The sequence below is a fragment of the Leuciscus leuciscus genome (assembly GCF_965113295.1).
Source record: "Leuciscus leuciscus genome assembly, chromosome: 22".
NCBI lineage: Eukaryota > Metazoa > Chordata > Actinopteri > Cypriniformes > Leuciscidae > Leuciscus > Leuciscus leuciscus.
In genome coordinates, this window is record NC_138746.1 from 6,925,893 (window position 1) to 6,945,830 (window position 19,938).

At 37.1% G+C, this 19,938-nt stretch overlaps 1 protein-coding gene across 1 annotated transcript; it reads left to right on the top strand.

The window, feature by feature from the left end:
• Positions 1-13,978: 13,978 nt before the first annotated feature.
• On the top strand, positions 13,979-18,333 carry tnfaip2b (tumor necrosis factor, alpha-induced protein 2b). The gene is made up of 10 exons (XM_082153966.1): positions 13,979-14,821; positions 15,502-15,613; positions 16,010-16,132; positions 16,238-16,332; positions 16,479-16,571; positions 16,650-16,776; positions 17,259-17,384; positions 17,487-17,642; positions 17,825-17,946; positions 18,028-18,333. The coding sequence occupies exons 1-10, from the start codon at positions 14,352-14,354 to the stop codon at positions 18,188-18,190; spliced, it is 1,587 nt and encodes a 528-aa protein (XP_082010092.1). The 5' UTR covers positions 13,979-14,351; the 3' UTR covers positions 18,191-18,333.
• Positions 18,334-19,938: the final 1,605 nt, after the last annotated feature.

Here is a 19,938-nt window from a genome sequence, read left to right on the forward strand (position 1 = left end):
GGACTAAATTATTTGATGGATTTTAAGGTTATTTAGCTTTCTCTCTATGAACACTTCAACAGAAAAATCATATGATTTAAAGGAATACCATAAGGACTACCATGTATGACATGGAAAGCCCCTGAATCTAGGTCACATGAGAGGAATCTAAATGGAACTGTGATCTGATGGAGCCTCTCTTGAACAACACAGATCCAGAGAGCTTGGCATGCACTTCTTTTGGCAGTATACCAACAAATGAAGAAATAAACCACATGTGGTTTTCCTCAGTATTAAAAGCTTTGGTTTGTAAGAGCATGAACTGAGCCACTGCTCTAACTGTACAAATAATGCAGGATTAAATGTTTGCATGTATCATGAAAAATCATGTAAAAGCATGTCACAAAACAAAATTGGTTTCATTAACATCTTATAATTTCATATGCAAAATCCACATACATTATTTTATTTACTTCCATAATTGCATCAAATGTACACTCTGTGTACTTTCTATTAATTTACACCATTTAGAGATAAGTCCGATTTCGATGGAGAAAGTTCAAGTTCGATGGAGAAAGCAGATGCAGATAGGGATGAAATCATCTCCAGAGTTGAGGTAATGGGTGAATCTCAGATAATGCAGGTAAGTGAACAACAATGTGAGAGAGACAGACTAGTAATGGGAAGTTCGGATCATTTTACTGACTCGGATCTTTGAATTCTCGTTCATCAAAATAAACTAATCTTTTTCAAGTCATTTCGTTCATTTCAGCAGAATGTAATTAAAATGTTACATGTTAATAGCCAAATTAACACATCAAATGTTGATCACATTTAGATTAAGAAAAAAATTGCACTGCAAGGACAAGGCCAAGTTATGAGATACAGAAACGATTAAGTTGTTGTGTTTTGTTGATGGGAAAGGACTGTATAATTTGACTGGTCTTTAAAAGGTTGTGACCACCAAGGGGCATCGATTAGAATGCAGACAAGATGTTCCGTTGAGGTGTTTTATTGAAATAAAAGTTTAAATGTGTGTGGTTCTGAAACAGAGATACAGGCATAAATCAGTAAATGTAGACACTCTATATAAATGTCAAATAGTTATTACAGGCCTAGCAGGTATATAATAAAACAAACACAATTAAGAGATTAAATTATAGTTTTGTTATGTATGACTTAAATGCTGTGTTATAATAAATGCTTATTACTAAGCACATACATACTTACAAATTTAGTAGTACACTATATCTCTGTTCAAAGATTAATTTGCTGCACATTAACTGCAACAATATACGTAGGCCTACAACATACTAAATTCAGCTGAACATATAATAATTATGAGCTGCAGAATTACTCCTTAAATAAACAACATTACACATTGTGCAATAACAACAAACATTATTTCAATTGAGACACATAAGGCTTGCAGAGCAACATCTCCATTAATTAACAGCGTTCTCAATTAAACACACGAGCAGTGCGAAGCTCCGCCATTATACAACAACGAGCAGCAACATGTCACGACATTATTGTGAGGTAAAAACAACAACAAACTTCAGTATACTTAGCAGCTACTGGTAGTTGCACGCACACAATACTAGGAACTTGAGTAAATAAGTACAGCAACACTAGCTTATATTATCTATATAAATATAAATATAAACTACACAGTCTTTCAACGCCAGCGCTCTCTTCCAAACGTTCCGAAACTGAAACTTAAACTGTCACTCTGCTCCCGCGAGCCGCAGAGCGCAGTGACGCTCCTGATTGGCTGATTCTCAAGCAGCCAGTTTTATCTGCCTGAAAAAGGTCGTCCTTCGTCACATGTTGCTTATCTTCAGGCTATACACTTTGTTAGTTTACCTCATCTCCCGATCTAAGCTGTTAGTTCATCCTGTGACATTCTCATAAACTGAGCTTTGCCGTCTGTAGTACCGGAAACAGAAGTTTAGTTTTGATTAGTTCACGTCTCGAGTCTTGGGGTTGGAGTCGTTCATTCATCACGTGACAGCCACATAAGCTGAAGCTACTGTATGCAGTCGGTATCGGATACAGAATTGATTAGTTCATCTCTCGAGTCTTCGGGTTCAAGTCGTTCGTTCTTCACGCGACAGCCCCATAGGCTATCCGATTGTTAAGTCTGACGTCACGCGTGACGTTTAGCCTTTTCCGGGTCCAAGCGCTCCTCTCGTCCAGAAATAACAATGGTGGAACCTGTAAATTTATTTACGATCACGTCCTTCTTAGTGAGGCACCCTTGGCGGTCAAAAAGGGTTTAAATTCCTTTAACACCAACAGAGTGGTTAGTGTAGCTCATCACTCAGGTGGCATAATTAAGGGTAGAGTCCAGGCATCAATGAAAAAGAAGATTTACGAGGTTGAAGTGAGTTAGCTCAGGACACGGGACACAGCACTGCGGCATTGTAAAAACACTCAATAATAACCAAAACACTAGCGAAAGCGGTAGGTAGGTAGAGAGGACCTGGACTTTGGACCCGGAAAGAGTATTATCGGAGAGTGGTTACGTTACGACTTAACAACCGAATAAGGCTATGCAGTTTGTACCGGATACAGAATTGATTAGTTCACCTCTCGAGTTTTCGGGTTCGAGCTGTTTGGTCTTTTGTCATGTAACTGTATGTTGTTATTGTTATATGTAGGTATCTTTGCTTTATCAAAGTGATATAAAGTTTAAAGCATTACCAACTCTTTATTACCACATTCAATGTTATGGAAAAGAACCATCATAAAAAATAAAAAAGTTGTAAGAAATAAAAAAAGCTGCAAATTAAAACCAGAAACACAGCATGTGTAAGAGTTTAAAAAAACGGACTATGTGCTTGTTTGTAAGGAAGTTTGGGAATTATTGACTAATTTCTGTGTCCAATACGCTGTAATGTAACGTGACAAAAGAACGACAGACTCAGAAGAGTCAGACCCGAAGACTTGGACCCGAGCCCGAAGACTCGAGAGGTAAACTAATCATTTCTCTTTCCAGTACAGACAGCATAGCCTCGGGATGAACGAACGACTCGGACCCGAGCCCGAAGACTCGAGAGGTGAACTAATCATTTATCTTTCCGGTACAGACAGCATAGCCTCGGGATGAACGAACGACTTGGACCCGAGCCCGAAGACGCGAGAGATTAACTAATCATTTCTGTTTCCTGTACATAATCTATGGGATGTTGCACATGTGCGGTGAACACAAAATGAACGAATCACTCTCTGAGACAACTCGGTATTCCCGAGTCAAATATAAGATTTGTTCAAAATGAACAAATCATTCATGACAGACCCATCACTAATTCAGACGATAATTGAAGATACTTAAAAGTTCTTTGTTCTTTCAGAAGTACAAAGGAGGTAACCAGGAATATACATCAAGGAGTATAACAAGGAGATTAAGGAGAGCCATGGAGAACACTGAGGAAAACAACAAGGCAACATCGACGAGATCAGATCTTGAGTGAGTGAGTGAGTGAGTGAGTATGCTGGGTTTTTATACAGTCCCAGATGGTGGATCATGGTGAAGCTGGAGGATCGCTGGAGACCTAGGTGGAGCTTGGAAAGGTGGAGACCAAGGCAAAGTTGGAGGAATGAAGAAACGGTGCAACACTGGACCAAAGGACCAAGGTTGATCCGAATGATCCGAGGTGGAGCTGGGGACTCCGAAGACTGATCCGGAGCCAGTAAGAGCGAGGACAGCGGTGGAGCCTGAGGGATGTGGAAGCCTATAGAGAGCTGATGGGGTGGAGAGACCAGGCGCTGCCAAAGGCCTAGAAGTCTGTGGTGGACCCAAGATGACGACAGACCAAAGTGGAGCTCGAGGGATGACAAACCCACGGTGGAGCATAGAGAACAACAAGCCATGGTGGAGCCCATCTTGGAGCTGTGGAGTGGTTCCCTTCCATCTCCAGAAAGAAAATGGAACCACCCAGCCAGAGAATATTGTTGATGTATTGGGCTAACGTGGTGCTGTCCCTTTTTGGAGCTAGGAAAAGGTACAGAGAATCATTCACTAAACGTGTCTAGTCTGGGACACCTGATGGCAGGGGTGCAAAAACCCTGCAGAGTTAAGTTTCAACCCTGCTCCAACACACATACCTGTAGTTTTCAAATAAGTAAATTCAATGTTGATTCAATTCAGTTCAATAACATTGTCGATGTTGCAAAATTAATCAATTATTAAATGATACTATAAAACAGCTCTGCAGAAAACAGAGAATCTGAAAACAGAGAATCTGTTGACAGACCCAACAGTTGCATGTTCTTTTGAAAAGTTCAAAAGAACTTTTAAGTATCTTCAATTATAGTCTGAATTAGTGATGGGTCTGTCATCTAGCTCAGTGACAGGCAACTTCGGTCCTGGAAAGCCACTGTCCTGGAGAGTTTAGCTCCAACCCTGATAAAAACTCACCTGCCCTGTAGCTTTCAAGTGATCCTGAAGACCTAATTTAGCTTGTTCAGATGTGTTAAATTAGGGATGGAGCTAAACTTTGCAGGACAGTGGCCCTACAGGACCAAAGTTACACATTCCTGATCTAGCTCAATTCAGTTCAAGTTTTGTTCTCATTCAGTGGTGTCAGTCCAGTCAAATTAATAATATTACAGCAGATTAAGTGTCCTTTAAAACCCAACTAAGCAAGCAAAAGGTGACAGTAAACAGGTAAGTACACTGTTAGACTTTTCTGTAATTTCTACAGTTATTTACTTTAAATCCCCCAGTATTATACTGCTATTTCTCTTTACAGTAAATAACTGTGATTCCAATTGCATCATGGGAATTTTCTGTGACGTCTAACACCACATACAGAGACTTACTGTATTTTTTAAATTGGTTGTATACTACTGTATTTGACGTAACTGCCTCTCTGGCTGGCACCATTCCACCGTGCTTTTTATTTCCTAATGTTTGCCTTACACCACGTGTCTACAACGCTATAATAGCCAGAGGCTGTCTATATTGGACACATTGAAGCGACCGGACCTTTAAATGCAAACCTGTTTATCCCTTGTAAGAACTAGTGCGAGCGCTTGGACTCGTATCGGACTACGTCTGAAATATAACGGCCGCGGCGCATCACTACACTGTCTGGGATTTGTCGTGTCTCGTCAGACAGACATCCAGTGTAGGTAATGGGGTCTGTCTTTTGTTGGATCGCGACGTTCGTGTCTGGCCCGGGGAAGAGACGGAATTCACTTCACCGAGAGAGAGAGATCAGCAAGCAAGGTAAAAAAAACAAAAACAAAAAAAAACATTCTGTGTATGTTGACAGGATTGTGCCCAGTTTAACGTATGTTATAACGTTAACGTTAGCCTAACGTTACTCGTCGTCAACATGGCGGTAACGAACTTTACCATGGTAAACTGAGCTAACGTTTCATTTTACACACTTTGTTAGATTATTGAATTGTCGAGTTAAAATATGCCAACGAGCAACGCGTTTACATTAACAATAAATGTGAATAAACTAATGTGAAATTCTGTTTATATCCTAATGTTGGCCTACTGATGAGAACCTTTATAGTTTTAGCATTAGTTTGCAAACTATACCATATTACAGTTTTTTTTTTTTTTTTTATGGAATTTAATATTTACTTCCATTTTTGTGTTTAAAGGCAACTGCAACAAAGCGCCAATTCGCGCCAGTGACTTAGCAAGATTCCAGAGGTAGGCCAGCCCATTTGTGATATATTTTGAGATAAGTTTGCTGAAATGATTAGCATACACTATGTGAAAATTGCTTTTGAGCCACTGGTGCAGACTAGGTAGCTTACAATATCTTATAAAATCTCTATAAAATTGGCTAACTTTATATCAAATAAGTGACCTTTGCATTATGTCTAACTTTATTACACAGCAAATGAACCAATCAGAAGATGGACCATTGTCTTTGTTCAGTCTCACCAGATTAAATGTATCCAGGTAAGCACTGCAGTAAAACTCTCACTAATTCATTCAGACCAAATCTAGCATTCTAAACAACTTAAGTTTATATTTTTGCATTATTTTTATATTTTATTAGCCAGCGACTCTACCATTGCAGTCCCACCTGACCAGGAAGGTCCTAATATCAGCGCACAGGTGGGTTAACTACTGTAGGAAGGAGAACGATCATCACACAGTGATTTCTTGCATGTATCTTATTGTGTATTTGTCTCAAACAGGTACTCCTTCACTGCAGACAAGCTGAAATGGGCTAAAATCATCTATTTCAGTCGTTCAACTTCTTTCTATGCATCTCAGCATTTTTGGACAGAATTTAGGATTTGTAAGTATTAAAATTTAATCTGGCATAATTTAATTTAGTTCTTTTGTATGCTATTTATTGACAAAAGCTGTTTACAAATATATATTAAGTTTTTGTGAAAATAATAATAAAAATTAACAAAAAAGGAGGTTAAAAATAATGTGACACTAATATTCTCTCTCTCTCTCTCTCTCTCATATAGTTTTGGAACCGGGATCTCCTCTGAAGGACTGAGTACATTTGTGTTTGTGGGCACGCATGCAGACCAGGGAACACTCTGATGTTGTCAATCAAGTTCTGAACAGGAACCAATCTTTGGAGAAGTTAATTTATTCACAAAGGTGGACAAAAACATTGTGTTGGCTTTTTAAAGATTATTTTGATGATGACTTTTACTCCTATGCTGTAGAAAAGATGGAGTAGACAGTCAGACATTGATAATAATAATAAATGTTTCTTGAGCATCAAAGAGACTTCTTTCAAAAACATTACGCCACTTAAATACTTCTTTTGGCCACCAGTGTACATGAATCCAACACATTTTTGGAAATAAGTGAAATTATTTTTAAGGTGGGGTTATGTGTCTTGTATTGTGAAAAGAACTGTGTTTTGTCCTGTTTTGGACATTTCCTTTTTGAATGCTTAAAAATGTATTTATATTCTGCAGTTTTTATGAATGTAATGGTTGATATTTCATTATAATACTTGTATAAGCTAAACAACCAATGACTCTACATTCATTTAGTCAAATGCTAATGTTTTGTTTATGATTTTATGTATGTTTTCAAAAATGTTTGCAGTGAAGGACAGCACATAATGTGTTAATTTAACACGTTTACACATCTTTGTGCTAACCTCTCTGACATATTTACTTTGTTAAAATCATTAACACAATGAATGAGTTAAAATTAACACAAAAAATGTTGTCTCTAAACTTACCCATTAATGTGTAAAAATTTCACACATCATTTCCAGCATTGGCATGTTTATTTTGTGATATATATGAAATGTTTTAAATAAAAAAATGGTATTTTGTGATAACTTTGTCTAATTGGTTTGTATGAAAGTAGTACTTATGTAGGATAAAAATAAAATTAATCATATATCAAAATTATCAAATCTAATTTATATTTAGTACAAATAAAAATAATTACAGTAGTGTACTGATTAGCTTAGTTTTTACAGTAATGCACTGTACTGATTAGCTTCGTTTTTACAGTAATGCACTGTATTACACAAAACTGAAATACGGTTTGGTACTGTAACTCTTAATTACAGTAACTTACTGGCAACAGTGTTGCCAGTAAGTTACTGTAAAAAACCCTTGAAAAGTCTAACAGTGTAGATTCATAAAGTCTGAATTAGCAACCATAGACTGTAAAAAAAATATTGGACATAGTATCGGTGAAGTCACCCGTAGGTTTCTGAAGAGCATTTTTTAAGCTAAAAGTGGACGGAGCCGGCCGTTGCCATCTTGGCAGCGCGTCACCGTGCATCACTCCCGGATAACAGAAAATGGGCAAAGAGGCGGGAGCTGGGTGGAGCTGAGGTGCTGGTTGCTGAAACATGCCCGCCTAGCTCGACGTGATCGAGTTAGCTTAGGCTAAGGAGCTAATGCTATATACTACTCAGTACCGTCTCAAGGGCTGTGCCAAGTGTGCAACCGCACAGGGCCTTGCGCTAAAGTGACAGCTGACTTGATGATGTAAAGCCAATAGGTGAAATTCATGTTTTTGCCCTTCGAAATACTATAATAAGTTAAAAGAAATAGCTAAAAGTGAGACTGTGTGTATCGTGATGCTGTACTATTCTGCTAGTTAAAAATGTATTATGCTGTAATATTGCTCTGAGCGTGTGCTTGTGATAGTGATTCATGTGCATACATGTCAGTTAGTGGTGCGCCCCTGATTTTGGCCGCCTCTCTAATGGGTCAAACCAAAGATATTACCTCAGGAGTTCAAGTAAATACGCTAGAAATCCACGCTCATTCAAGGATGTGCATTTATTGCATGGACGGAGAGAAAGCATTGACACCTGCTGGATTTCATCTGATGGTACTTTTTATTTAACACTAAAAAGTTTAATAAACATATATAGTCTATCTGTTCCATGAGAGCAACGGTACCGCAGAACGAGTGTAGCCTCTATAACTATACACGGTTTTATAAGTAGGCCTCCGAAAAGTAACGAAATTGTCAGGCATCCATGAGTGCATGTTCACAGAGGAAAACAACTGAAAAACAGCGCTGGTTGTTCTTTTCGACACCGACTGAATCCAATGGTGTGGGTGAAGGTATAATGCCGATGCTTGTATTAAATTGTATAAAATAATCCCCAAAAAAGCACAAACATGGCAGAGATGGCAAGTTCAGCAGCTGGAATTAGCTGAGGTGACTGACGGCTAACAGACAGCAGACAAACGGCTAGTAGTGACAGCAGCGGCAATCCACATGTCACTCAAGTGGCCACGCCCTTAATTATGCAGAACTTTAATGCTTAATATAATTTAAGTGGATGAGTTATAAAAATCCATCCCCCTCACAGTTGTCATGAAGGGCAAAATTAGCTATATAGACCAAAACCACTTTTTGCACCAGGCTGTAAACAATTTTTTTTCTGCTGTAAAGTTGGACATTTTAACATAGGGGAGATACAGATTTGACTCCTTTTTGCATCCAGCCTCAAGCGGCCAGTCAATGAATTGCAGTTTAAGTCACTTCCGTGTTGGTCTCAAGAGAGAGACGGAGGTTGCCGCTCGTAAGCAACATATCAGGCCTCAAGTGAGTGAGTGTGGTGGGTTTTTATACAGTCCAGATTGGCATGTAATTGGGAGCAGGTGCTGGTGATTTGAATCCAGGAAGAGCGAGTAGAAAGAAGATGGTGAGGAACAGCATGGTGAATCCATGACAACTACTTTATATTGTAGCCAATAAACATTTGAATATTATACTGAAGCTTGACTCATAGTCAAATACAGACACAGACGTTGAATGCTTATGCTTGACTAGTCTTGTGAAACTTGTACATTTAAATCTTTTCCAGGCAGTTTCATAACCATCTGATTTTAATAGACCATGACATTGTATTTTTTCCACCCCCAAAGACAAAGAGAGAGGGTGTTTTAATACAGGCCATATCATTTAGGAGATATCATTAGGAAGCATGGAATTAGTTTTCACTGTTATGCTGATGATACTCAGCTCTATATTTCTTCACGCCCTGACGAAACTTACCAATTCACAAAATTAACGGAATGCATAGCTGATATAAAAAATTGGATGACTAGTAATTTCCTACTACTCAATACTGAAAAAACAGAGATTCTAATTATTGGACAAAAAATGTCCTCACGTAATAACCTAGAATACTGTCTAACACTTGATGGCTGCTCTGTCAAGTCTTCGTCGTCGGTTAGGAACCTGGGTGTGCTCTTTGATACCAATCTTTCATTTGACAGTCACGTGTCTAGTATCTGTAAAACTGCATTTTTCCATCTTAAAAATACATCTAAATTACGTCATATGCTCTCATTGACAAATGCTGAACAATTAGTTCATGCATTCATGACAGTTAAAAGCTAGACTAAAAACACATCTCTTTGACTGTTTACCGCAGTCCGCTGGATCCAGGCCGTTTCCAGATCTGATGAAGGACCTGCGCCTGGACATGACAACAACGCAGTCTTGAAGTGTCAACTAGGCTCTCCCCTGTGAAGGCCTTCCTCCCCTCCCTTTACCTCTCTACAGATAAAGCGTTGTCGGGATAATTCCGGTTCGCGTGGCTACGCGGAAGCAATACAAAAAATGTATTATATATTTTAAGGCCAAACAAGTAGTTTGTTGAGGGTTGGTTTGTAGGGAAGGACTACACACCTGCGCACATATATTCAAACGCGCATACCTAATGACTGAACTCGTAATACGCATGTGCACACCATCAGCGTTCTCACAGGTTCGCGTGTTTAAAGTTTGCGCAGAAAGAACTTAAAGAGTTTTCTGTTAAAACGGTGTCGTGTTAGCGGCCCCTAAGTTAATAGCTAATGATCGTTGCGACGGAAGTGAATCAATCAAAACTAACTTTAGCTGGACAATAACTTTTTTCTAGAGCTGCTATAAAGCCAAAACAATCTCTGTTTCTTTAATTTCTTATTATCACTGTAAAGCCGCTTTGGAACAATCCAAAATAGCGCTATATAAATTAAGATGACTTGACTTGTTTTGAAATATGCTTCAAGCTGCCATAAATCATACAGAAGTATATCCAAGATAATTTTTTTCATACAGTGAAATTGAATGAAGACCAAATCTGTACCTGATCCCCATCCACTTTCATTGTACAGAAAAACAGCTTTGTGAATCCCCAAATGTCTCCACAGAAGAAAGGATGTCATATCGGTTTGGAACAACACAAAGGAGAGTAAATGGTCAAATATTGAATTAATTTAAATGAAAGTCATTGTTTCTGGTCAGGTTTGTGTTTATAGTAACAGCTAAAGTAACACTAATGTCAAATGACAGCTTTCACAAGACATGTTTCACATGTCTATCTTAAAAGGTTATGGCTTTACTACATTTTGAGATATTATGTTCCTTATTTCACTTCCCTTTTTTCTACATCATCTGCAGATGTGCAATACTGAATGCATGCCAGCCCAGTTATTTGTAAAATGTATATACACTATTAATAACAACATTTTTCATATTTCATAAAAAAGGCATACATATACACATATATCAAGTATATTCCCTAGTGTTTATGTTTTTATTATGATTACATTTATGATTCATAATCATACATCATCATGAGTGCTTTTTTTGTGTGTTCATCAATATTGTCAATTGGTCAGTTGTGGTTAGGGACCACATTCCAGTACACATTTAGAAAACTATTGGAAAACTAACATGACCACGTCCAGGCAAACCTTTGTTTTGCTCTCTCTTTCACAATACAAACACATTTAAAAGCAGTATTTTGCACAGATAATGCCTAAGTATCATGTCCACAAATAGAGGTTGGATAGTAACCTTCTGAGTGCAGCACTGAGTTTATTGAGAGACAAACAGAAGTAATAATAAACATTATATTACCAGTACTACTGTTTCACTATGGGGAATGCGCTGAGCAGCCATATTGGATTCTGAAGTCGTAGGGTGTTGCACAACTCTGACTTGAGGGGGTATTCCAGTTAAAATTTCCTACTGATAGGAACTAGGACTTTCCCACTTCTGAAGACAACCCTAAGCTCAAGTAAATGCTAGTGGGTTTAGTAGTTTACAGAAGTGTGTTTATATGCTGCCAGGGCAGGTCTGTGCTTTGCAGCGCCTTTCTGTATTTGGACACACACATGTGTTGTAAAACTGATGAAGATGTTTTCTAAATTTGCAGGTGTTTTTTCTGTTTGCATGTGTTTTCTTCAGTTGCAGCGCATTTGAGCTCTCTCGGCCACTGTAGCTTTCACTAATAGTTACAGAAAAGATATGTTTCATGCAATGCATAAAAGTCATTCCTAAAACATACTTAAAGGTTTTGCGACACACATATATTGTCTGATGCATGTGAGAATGAAAATCTCATCTCTAGTAGCCTAGCACAAAAACATCAATAATGAACATAATTTGGGGAGTTTTGAAATATAATGGCAAATCTCTTTACTTAATATCAGCCCACTACAGTATGTCCTCCCTAACACCATTTCACAATTCTGGTTGATAGATTGTTGTTTTTAGCTGTCCGAGCCAGGTCAAAGTCATGCCATAAGAGAGAACACTGGCTCAAGAATTTAATTAATACTTTTTCCAGTCCAAAATTACTCATTGTTTTGGCTTAGGTAAGCGAACAGTGTCAGAAGTGGAGTGTACTTTCCCTTCACTGGGATTTTCCTATAAAGCAGTGCTCCAGACTTCCAGTACCAATTCCAGATATTCCCGATTACCAAAAGGAAAGGGCAGGGTTAGTCATAGAAAGGGAAATGTGTTGATGTGTTCAGTAATAAGGCTCGCTGATCCTAAAAGGTCTTGCGAGAATATACTATCATAATGTTTTGGGCTATAAGACAGATGACAGGAAACCTGCCCACCATCAAAACACTGTTAAAAGAAGAAGGGTTTCACATTTACATTAGCAGGCACTTTTATCCTTACAAATGAAGCAACAATACTTTTAGTACTGCAATATCATAAACTAAAATTAGAAGAGAAAAGTATAAGAAGTATTTGAATTTAGCTATGGAAATGTGGTTGAGGCATAGACTGTAAAAAACGTACAGACTTATTATTTTCATTCATTCATCTCGGTAAATATCAGTAAAGAAACTTTAAACTTTGACACAGTCTAATTGGTGAAAAATGAAACATTCTATGGTTAAAATCTCACATGATGATGTTTTGTCCCTGTTGATGACCCGTTCACCGTTTATAACTCTGATTTATCATTATTATGGTGATTATCAGTACATTTTAGTTAGAGTAGCCTGGGATAGCCTAGCCTAACTTCATTTAAATTAAAATATACAGTTATAAGTTGTATAATAATCAGGTACCAATATAACATTCCGTTGCCAATTGAAACAATGTCACAGTATTTTATTTTTTTTAAACACAAAAAAACTGCTGGATTTTTGACATAAATATAACAGTATATTTTTACAGCATGATATCGTGTATAGGCTAGTCCTAAGGTAGCAGAATGTCCATGTTACTTTATTTATAGTTATAAATAAAATATTTATAAACTATTTGAAATCACGATTTAATCTAAATCAAGAAGAAAAACGGACATTCACTCAAGGTAGACTATACAAATATTGGGATTTTTTTCACCGAGCTCCTTAATGTCTTTGTTTAGTTCTATCTTGCTGATTGTATCTGTTTATTTTTCTTACTGTAAGCTACTAACACTTGTCTTGCCCGCTACAGATCAGTGAACCGCTCCATTCGGGGTAACTGTGATGTTGTAAGGTGCTCCGCCCACCCGCGGATGAAGATATAAAAACTGGGTCCGTTATATCCACAAACAGTTCTAGATGAATGAAAAAAGATAGAATACAGTTGTTTTTTTCTTGCGCACCTGATATCACGATATTTGTTTTTTCTTCATCAGAAGAGATGGCAAAAAATCTCGTAAATCTACCATTTTTTAAACGGAATAACAAAAAGAACTATACAGGTAGGAAGAGTTATAGATGCTCATTAGGTCTCCTCTAAGCTATGTTTCAGTTAAATATCATATTTTAGCATTTTGTAATTGGATATAGCTATTCGCAGAGTCATTTTGTTTATAAAGATCTGCATTGACATTTTACAGAAAAAAAAAAAAAACATTAAAGATTTTGTTATAAATTTTTGTCCGATATTTTATTATGGATTCAGCAGTAGGGAATCATTTAAAACCACTAAAAGGGAAAACTTGTGCTGTTATTAGTTAGGTTACTAGTTTAATTAAATTATGTTTACACTTTATTTTAAGGTGTCCGTGTTACAGTGTAATTATACATTTAATAATAATGATAATGAGTAATAATGAGTAATAATAATATATTTACTATAGGGTTAGGGTGTGGTTTAGGCTAGTTGCATGAAAAGCACAATTTATTGTAATTACTGTAGTACCTAACATGTAACAAGGACAATGTAAAATAAAGTATCTAAATTACTAGTTAAGAAAATTACACTTGTAATATCATTTATTGTGATGAAATTATTTTGTGAAGTTCAAAATATGGAAACAAAGATTATATATAACAATTAAGTTTTTTACAGTATTAAAGTGCATCACAAATAAGATCATATCTCAAAACTATAGGCTATACATGGTGTTCTGCTTAGATATTTACAGATAGGCTACAGAATGCTTTTTAAAAGGAGAAAACGCAACCTTGCTTGAAAGAACAGTCCTTTTTAAGCATCCTTTTTTCTGTGCTCTACAGAGGTCCCCACTTTTAAGCAGAATCTACAAGCATGTCGCTTTGTGGACGCAGGGAAACAACTGATCATCCGAGAAGACCGTCTGTTTGCATTGAAGCAGGAAGGGATCGGATCCAAGAGGAAGCTGGTGGAGGAAGAGGAAGATTCAGAGGCTAGACTAGCAAAAGACTATGAGGACCTGCTTGAGTTGGTGATGCGGAAAGTGGAAAACTCCCTCGACCTCCAGAGTGCTGAGGAGCAGGAGGTACTGAAAGATGCAGTCCAAGCGGTTCTGCAGGAGGAGGAGCAAGACACACGCTGGGAAGGGTTTCAAAAAAATGAACGCCCACCATGGAGGCCGAGGCGGTGTAAACAGAACCACGAGGCTCTGATTGAGCGACTTGTTCGCAGGCGGATGGAAGAAGCAGAGTTAGACTCCAGCGTTGAGATACATTCCTCCATGCAGCAATCGATCATTAGCAAAGCAAAACAACTGAAAGAAGACTTGCTGAAAGTTGTGACTTGGGTGCGTAGCTGCTACCCAGAACACGAGAATGTGTGCCAGTTTTATGCCACACTGTACCATAACATCTTCAGTGCCAAGCTGAGAGAAGTCGCGGAGTACACACTGTGTGATGAGGACTGTGTTCTGTTATTGCAGTGGGTGAACCTGGAGTACCCCAAGTAAGTCAAGCAAATTACACTAGACTGTTTTTTTCTCATAATATGAACATTTTCTCATCTATCTATCTATCTATCTATCTATCTATCTATCTATCTATCTATCTATCTATCTATCTATCTATCTATCTCATTTCATTTTATTCTATTCTATTGGACTCCCTGAGAAAAAAATTCCTTGCTCAGAAGTTGCTCTTTTAAAGCTCAGGAGACTTTTTTTTTAGATCTCAGTTAATTTATGTATTTACTTTATATCAGGTACTAAGATATAACTTAGTTAGAATTAGAAATGGAGACAAATTAGACCATTATTAAAATACAGATCATTTGATATTAAAGAGATTTAAAGGGATAGTTCACCCACACATTTATATTCGTCATCATTTACTCACTATCATGTCGATTATTTCAAATCTGAGAAGATATTTTGAAAAAATGCCGCCTTCTTTTTTCGCCATAATGAAAGTCAATGGGGTCCAGTGTTTTTGTTTTTTTTGTGACTCCATTGACTTTCATTGTTGGGCCAAAAACAGTTGAAAGAAAGTCATACAGGTTTGGAACGACAGGTAGAGTAAATGATGACAGAATGTTCATTTTTGGCGTGAACTATCCCTTTAAATGTTTTTTTTCTTTTTTTTCTGGGTTTTGAGGCAAACTTATTTTTGGTCTTTCTTTGTTCGCAGTATTTTAAATGTGATAAAGATAAATGAGGTGATCGATCACACAAAGCTTGATCCACTGCTTCCTGAAGACATGATTACACCACTGGAACAGCAGTTTTTGACCAACGAGAAGGTTTGATGTTTTATGATACATTTAATGTTTTTAAACACATCTGTTTTCTAGGCAAGACACCACAAGTGAACAAGGCACAATTTTTAACTAATAGATATTGTCTTACTTCCCCAATTTTGTATTAAGTTTTCTATAATGTTATCCTCAAACAAGGCATTCTCTAATTAAAAATGCACACGTTTGCATACAATTCCATTGGATAAAGCCAGATTCAAAATACTCGTTCTTGTTTCACAGTCAAATCTTTTTATCAGTCCATAAATTAGAAAAATCACCAAATTTTCCGGAATAAGATTTTATATTAATCAGGCGTATGTCATATGAACAAACCCCTCATTCAAATATATAATAATGCACAAAGATTAAGTTTTAATTTGATCCATTATTGTTCACTAGAGGGATATGAGCACACACCTCTGCAAAATTCTGGACAGAGAAGAAACAGCCTGGAAGGAGGGAGCACTTCCACAACTGAGGGACCAGGTGTATTGCTGTCTTCAGGCCATTGATGTGATCCAGGTAATGAAAAAGAGGAAAAGTAACTAGCTATTCTTTCCCTTCATCAAATAATGGATTTTTGGAGGAACATATATTTTTTTTCAATTGCCCTTCTCTTTTTCCTAGTGCTTTCATGGACATGTTGAGAATACTCAAAAGATGCTAGGCGATGAAACAAAAGCGAGGAATATCACATGCCAGATGAGCGATTTTCTGAAAGAGTGAGTAATTATAAGCTGAATCATTGTTTTATATTTATTTCTGAAAATACCAACAACATTCTTTTTGAGCCTTCCTGCCTCTTGTATTTGTGTACTTCTATATATTTTACACTGATGATTCATTAACTCAATTTCCATTCCTACAGTTATGAAGTATTTCATGCAAAGGTCATCAAAAGCAGGCAGAACAACACTGAGGCTGTTTTGATGGTCAACCTATCATTTCTCATACAGTGCAGGTGGGTTTCGCTTATATTCAGTTGAAATATCATATTTACTTTTTTGAATGTGTATTGAGAGTTTTTTTTCCCCTGCAGGAACTATATTACAAAGAATGCTCATTTGTTTCCAGAAGAAGTCAAAACAGATTGTCTGTCTTTATTGACTACCATGACAGAAAGAAGCCAACATTACTTTTCTTCTAATATGCATAAGGAACTTAAGGTAAAAGCACAATTTTGTTTCTTTCACTTTTATGTAATGAAAAAAGAGCCCTGGTTTTGCCAATGCTCTGTCTAACTAAAATACTGACTCCAAACATTTTAACAAAAAAATTTAACTGCTGAACTTTTCACACCTCTGGCTCTAAGTATGTACATGTTTTAAAATAGTAAATTGAATAATGGCTTTTAAATTAACCAGACCTTAGACTACTAGACCAACACAGTAAACTTTCATTGTTTTCAAAAACCCATTGAGGTGGTTTATCTTGGCAGTGAATACTTTAATGTCAGCAGTTGGCTGTCGGGTCCTCATTCTTCAGTTGTATAACAAGCCAGACGATTTCCTTTTATTAACTGCTTGTCTAGTTCATATGAGAGGAATACATAATCATTTATCAAGCAAGCCCACATCATGACCAGATTCTGCATGTTTGTTTCTATATGCATTAAAATAAATACGTGTCAATATATCTGTTCCTGCAGGATTTGTACAGGAAGGTGGGTTCCTACGAGTGGCTCAAGGATAGTCACGGTGTATGTGAAGAGCTGCTTGCAAAGCTGGACAGACATATTCAGAAATTCAACAACTTGGACAAAATGTGTTGCCAGGTATAAACATACAGACCAACCGAAAGATTGACTTCTTTATTTGCTTTATATTTAATTGGTCCATGATTGGTTGATTGATTGATTTATTGATTTGATGACTAGGAGCTACTGGGTGGGATGCATAAGGAGTTTCTTGCTGAATATGTACGGAAAATGATGAAGCACAAGATCACATTTTCAAATAAAGATCAGCAACAGATGGCAGCATCAGAACTGTGCTTAAACAGTGAACGCATACATACATGCCTGACTGCAGCTGTAAGTACACATACAGAAAAAAACACATCCTAAATAAAGGTTAAGTTTGTATTTTTTTGTTAAAATACAAGTTTAATATGATGAAACCACAGAACCTATTTCCTAATAAACAAATGTAATAATCCCTTTTGTAACATGGCATTGTCTAATTTTCCTCGTCCTCATTAATTCATTATTTCCAGGGATCAAACATGGATTGGTTGAAAGACATTCTTCCCAGATTAGCGGAACTGCTGAAATTACAGGATCCAGACAGTATAAAGTTAGAGCTGGCAAATCTGATGCGCGTTTACCCTGATCTCAGGTATAGTGGATTGATTCTACTGTGGAGTTATTCTGGCAAGAATGACTGTTGCACTTTCCTCATGTCTCTTTGTTTTTACAGTGACCGTCATATTTCTGCTTGGCTGAAACTCAAAGGAAATCTTTCTACATTAGACCGCAGGACGATCCGGGAGAGCGTCACTTGCAGCCAAGATCAGATCACAGAAAAGAGCGGCTCGCTCCAGTTTAGCAGGAGCTTCTTTTCCATAGTGAGGACTAAATGAATTTTGCTTCATAACATTTGAACATTGCTTATGTAGATTTGCTTGCTTTTGTAGAATTGCTTGTGCTCAGGCATCGTGCAAACATTTTGTACATACTGAAATTCTTTGTGAAATAAAGTGGCAAATTACCTGTAGACTTGGAATTAAGCCTTTTCCCCGTTATTATTTGATTCATGGGACCGGATACCAGATATCTTGCCAAGAAAAATCTATTTATTATTTGTATACACATCAGACAGAGAGAAATAGGCATAGCAGAATAAGGCTATAGGTGATGAGGTCTTCATTCCAGATTTCTCTGTTCCCCATTTCTCTATTCCCTCATCATGCCAGCTGTAAATGGTTTCTCTGGGTTTCTCCTCCTTTACCCCCTCATGCATCTATTTCTCCTTCCTCTCACCCCATCACGCCTTTATGTTTCTCTGGTGTGGTACAGTATAAGATTGAGCTTATATACATCACAGAGAGACTTTACAACTTCCTTGTAAGGTAGAAAAACATGTTGCTTATGTTTAAAAATGGAATGTATACCTCATGCTTACACATGGTACAATCCACTATCCCTCTGTGTATACATTAGTGGTACATTTGCATCAGTTGAAACATTCCTTTCCTTGTAATGAACATGCCAACTGAAGTATCATCATCAGTGGAACACTGACAGTGTACACATACCTCTAAGCAAAATATAGCTCATCCCAGATCTCTCATAAGCACACATGTACAACACACTCTGACTTCACAAAATACATTATGAAATTGTTATGAAAATGAATAAAGAAAAAAAAACAAACAAAAAAAAACAAACAATTTTTTTGTTTTCATCACCATTTATATATTTTGTGTTATTCCTTTAATAATAATAATACATTTTATTTATAGGCTACTTTAACCTGCGTGGATAGAAAAACTATGGGCTGGTCAATAGCAAGTAGACTGGCAGAGTAGATTTTGTACCTACCAGGATATACCAGAATTTCAGTTTTACCTCTTTTAAGTTTAAAGAAATTTGATGAAAAACAGATTTTAATTTCAGCTAAGCAGCTAGACAGAGAAAGTGGAGAAAAAACAGAAGTAGGCATGGAAGACATGCAATGCTGGGTGTTGTCAGCATAGCAGTGGAAATTAATACCGCACTTCCTAAAAATATGTCCAAGGGGCAGTAAATAAAAAATAAATAAAAGAGGGCCCAAGACTGAGCCTTGGGGGACACCAGGTCGCACTCAGATCGAGCAAAACAAGTAAAGTCAGCTGCAGATAGTTAGTAACTTTGACAAGTACGGTTTCTGTGCTATGAAATGGATGGAATCCAGATTGAAAATTGTCAAAATTAGTTGGATCTAATTCTAAACTTTAATATTCATCTTTGTTCTTAACAATACCCTCCCTTTCCAGTTTCTCATTGTAATGTGGTTTGTGAAAAATAAACCTAAGAGAATTTATGGTAATTGTCTCTATCAGCATCAAATAATTCCAGTACACACATCCTAATTGTTTCTTTGCCGCTATGTGTGATAATTACGGATTATGAGAATGTCCGTAACAGACGTCTACAAACAGGATATGGTGTGAAAGTGTCAAGTAGTAAACTATTCCAAGTTACCGGTGCAGTTAGGAAACACATCTGCTGTCACAATGGATGTGTAGTTCCTGAAAGATTTCCCGACATGCCGTTTCCTCTACAGGAACACAGGATGTGGTTTTAGTGTACTTATTTTTACCTCCTGCTTCCTATACTTGGAAATGAA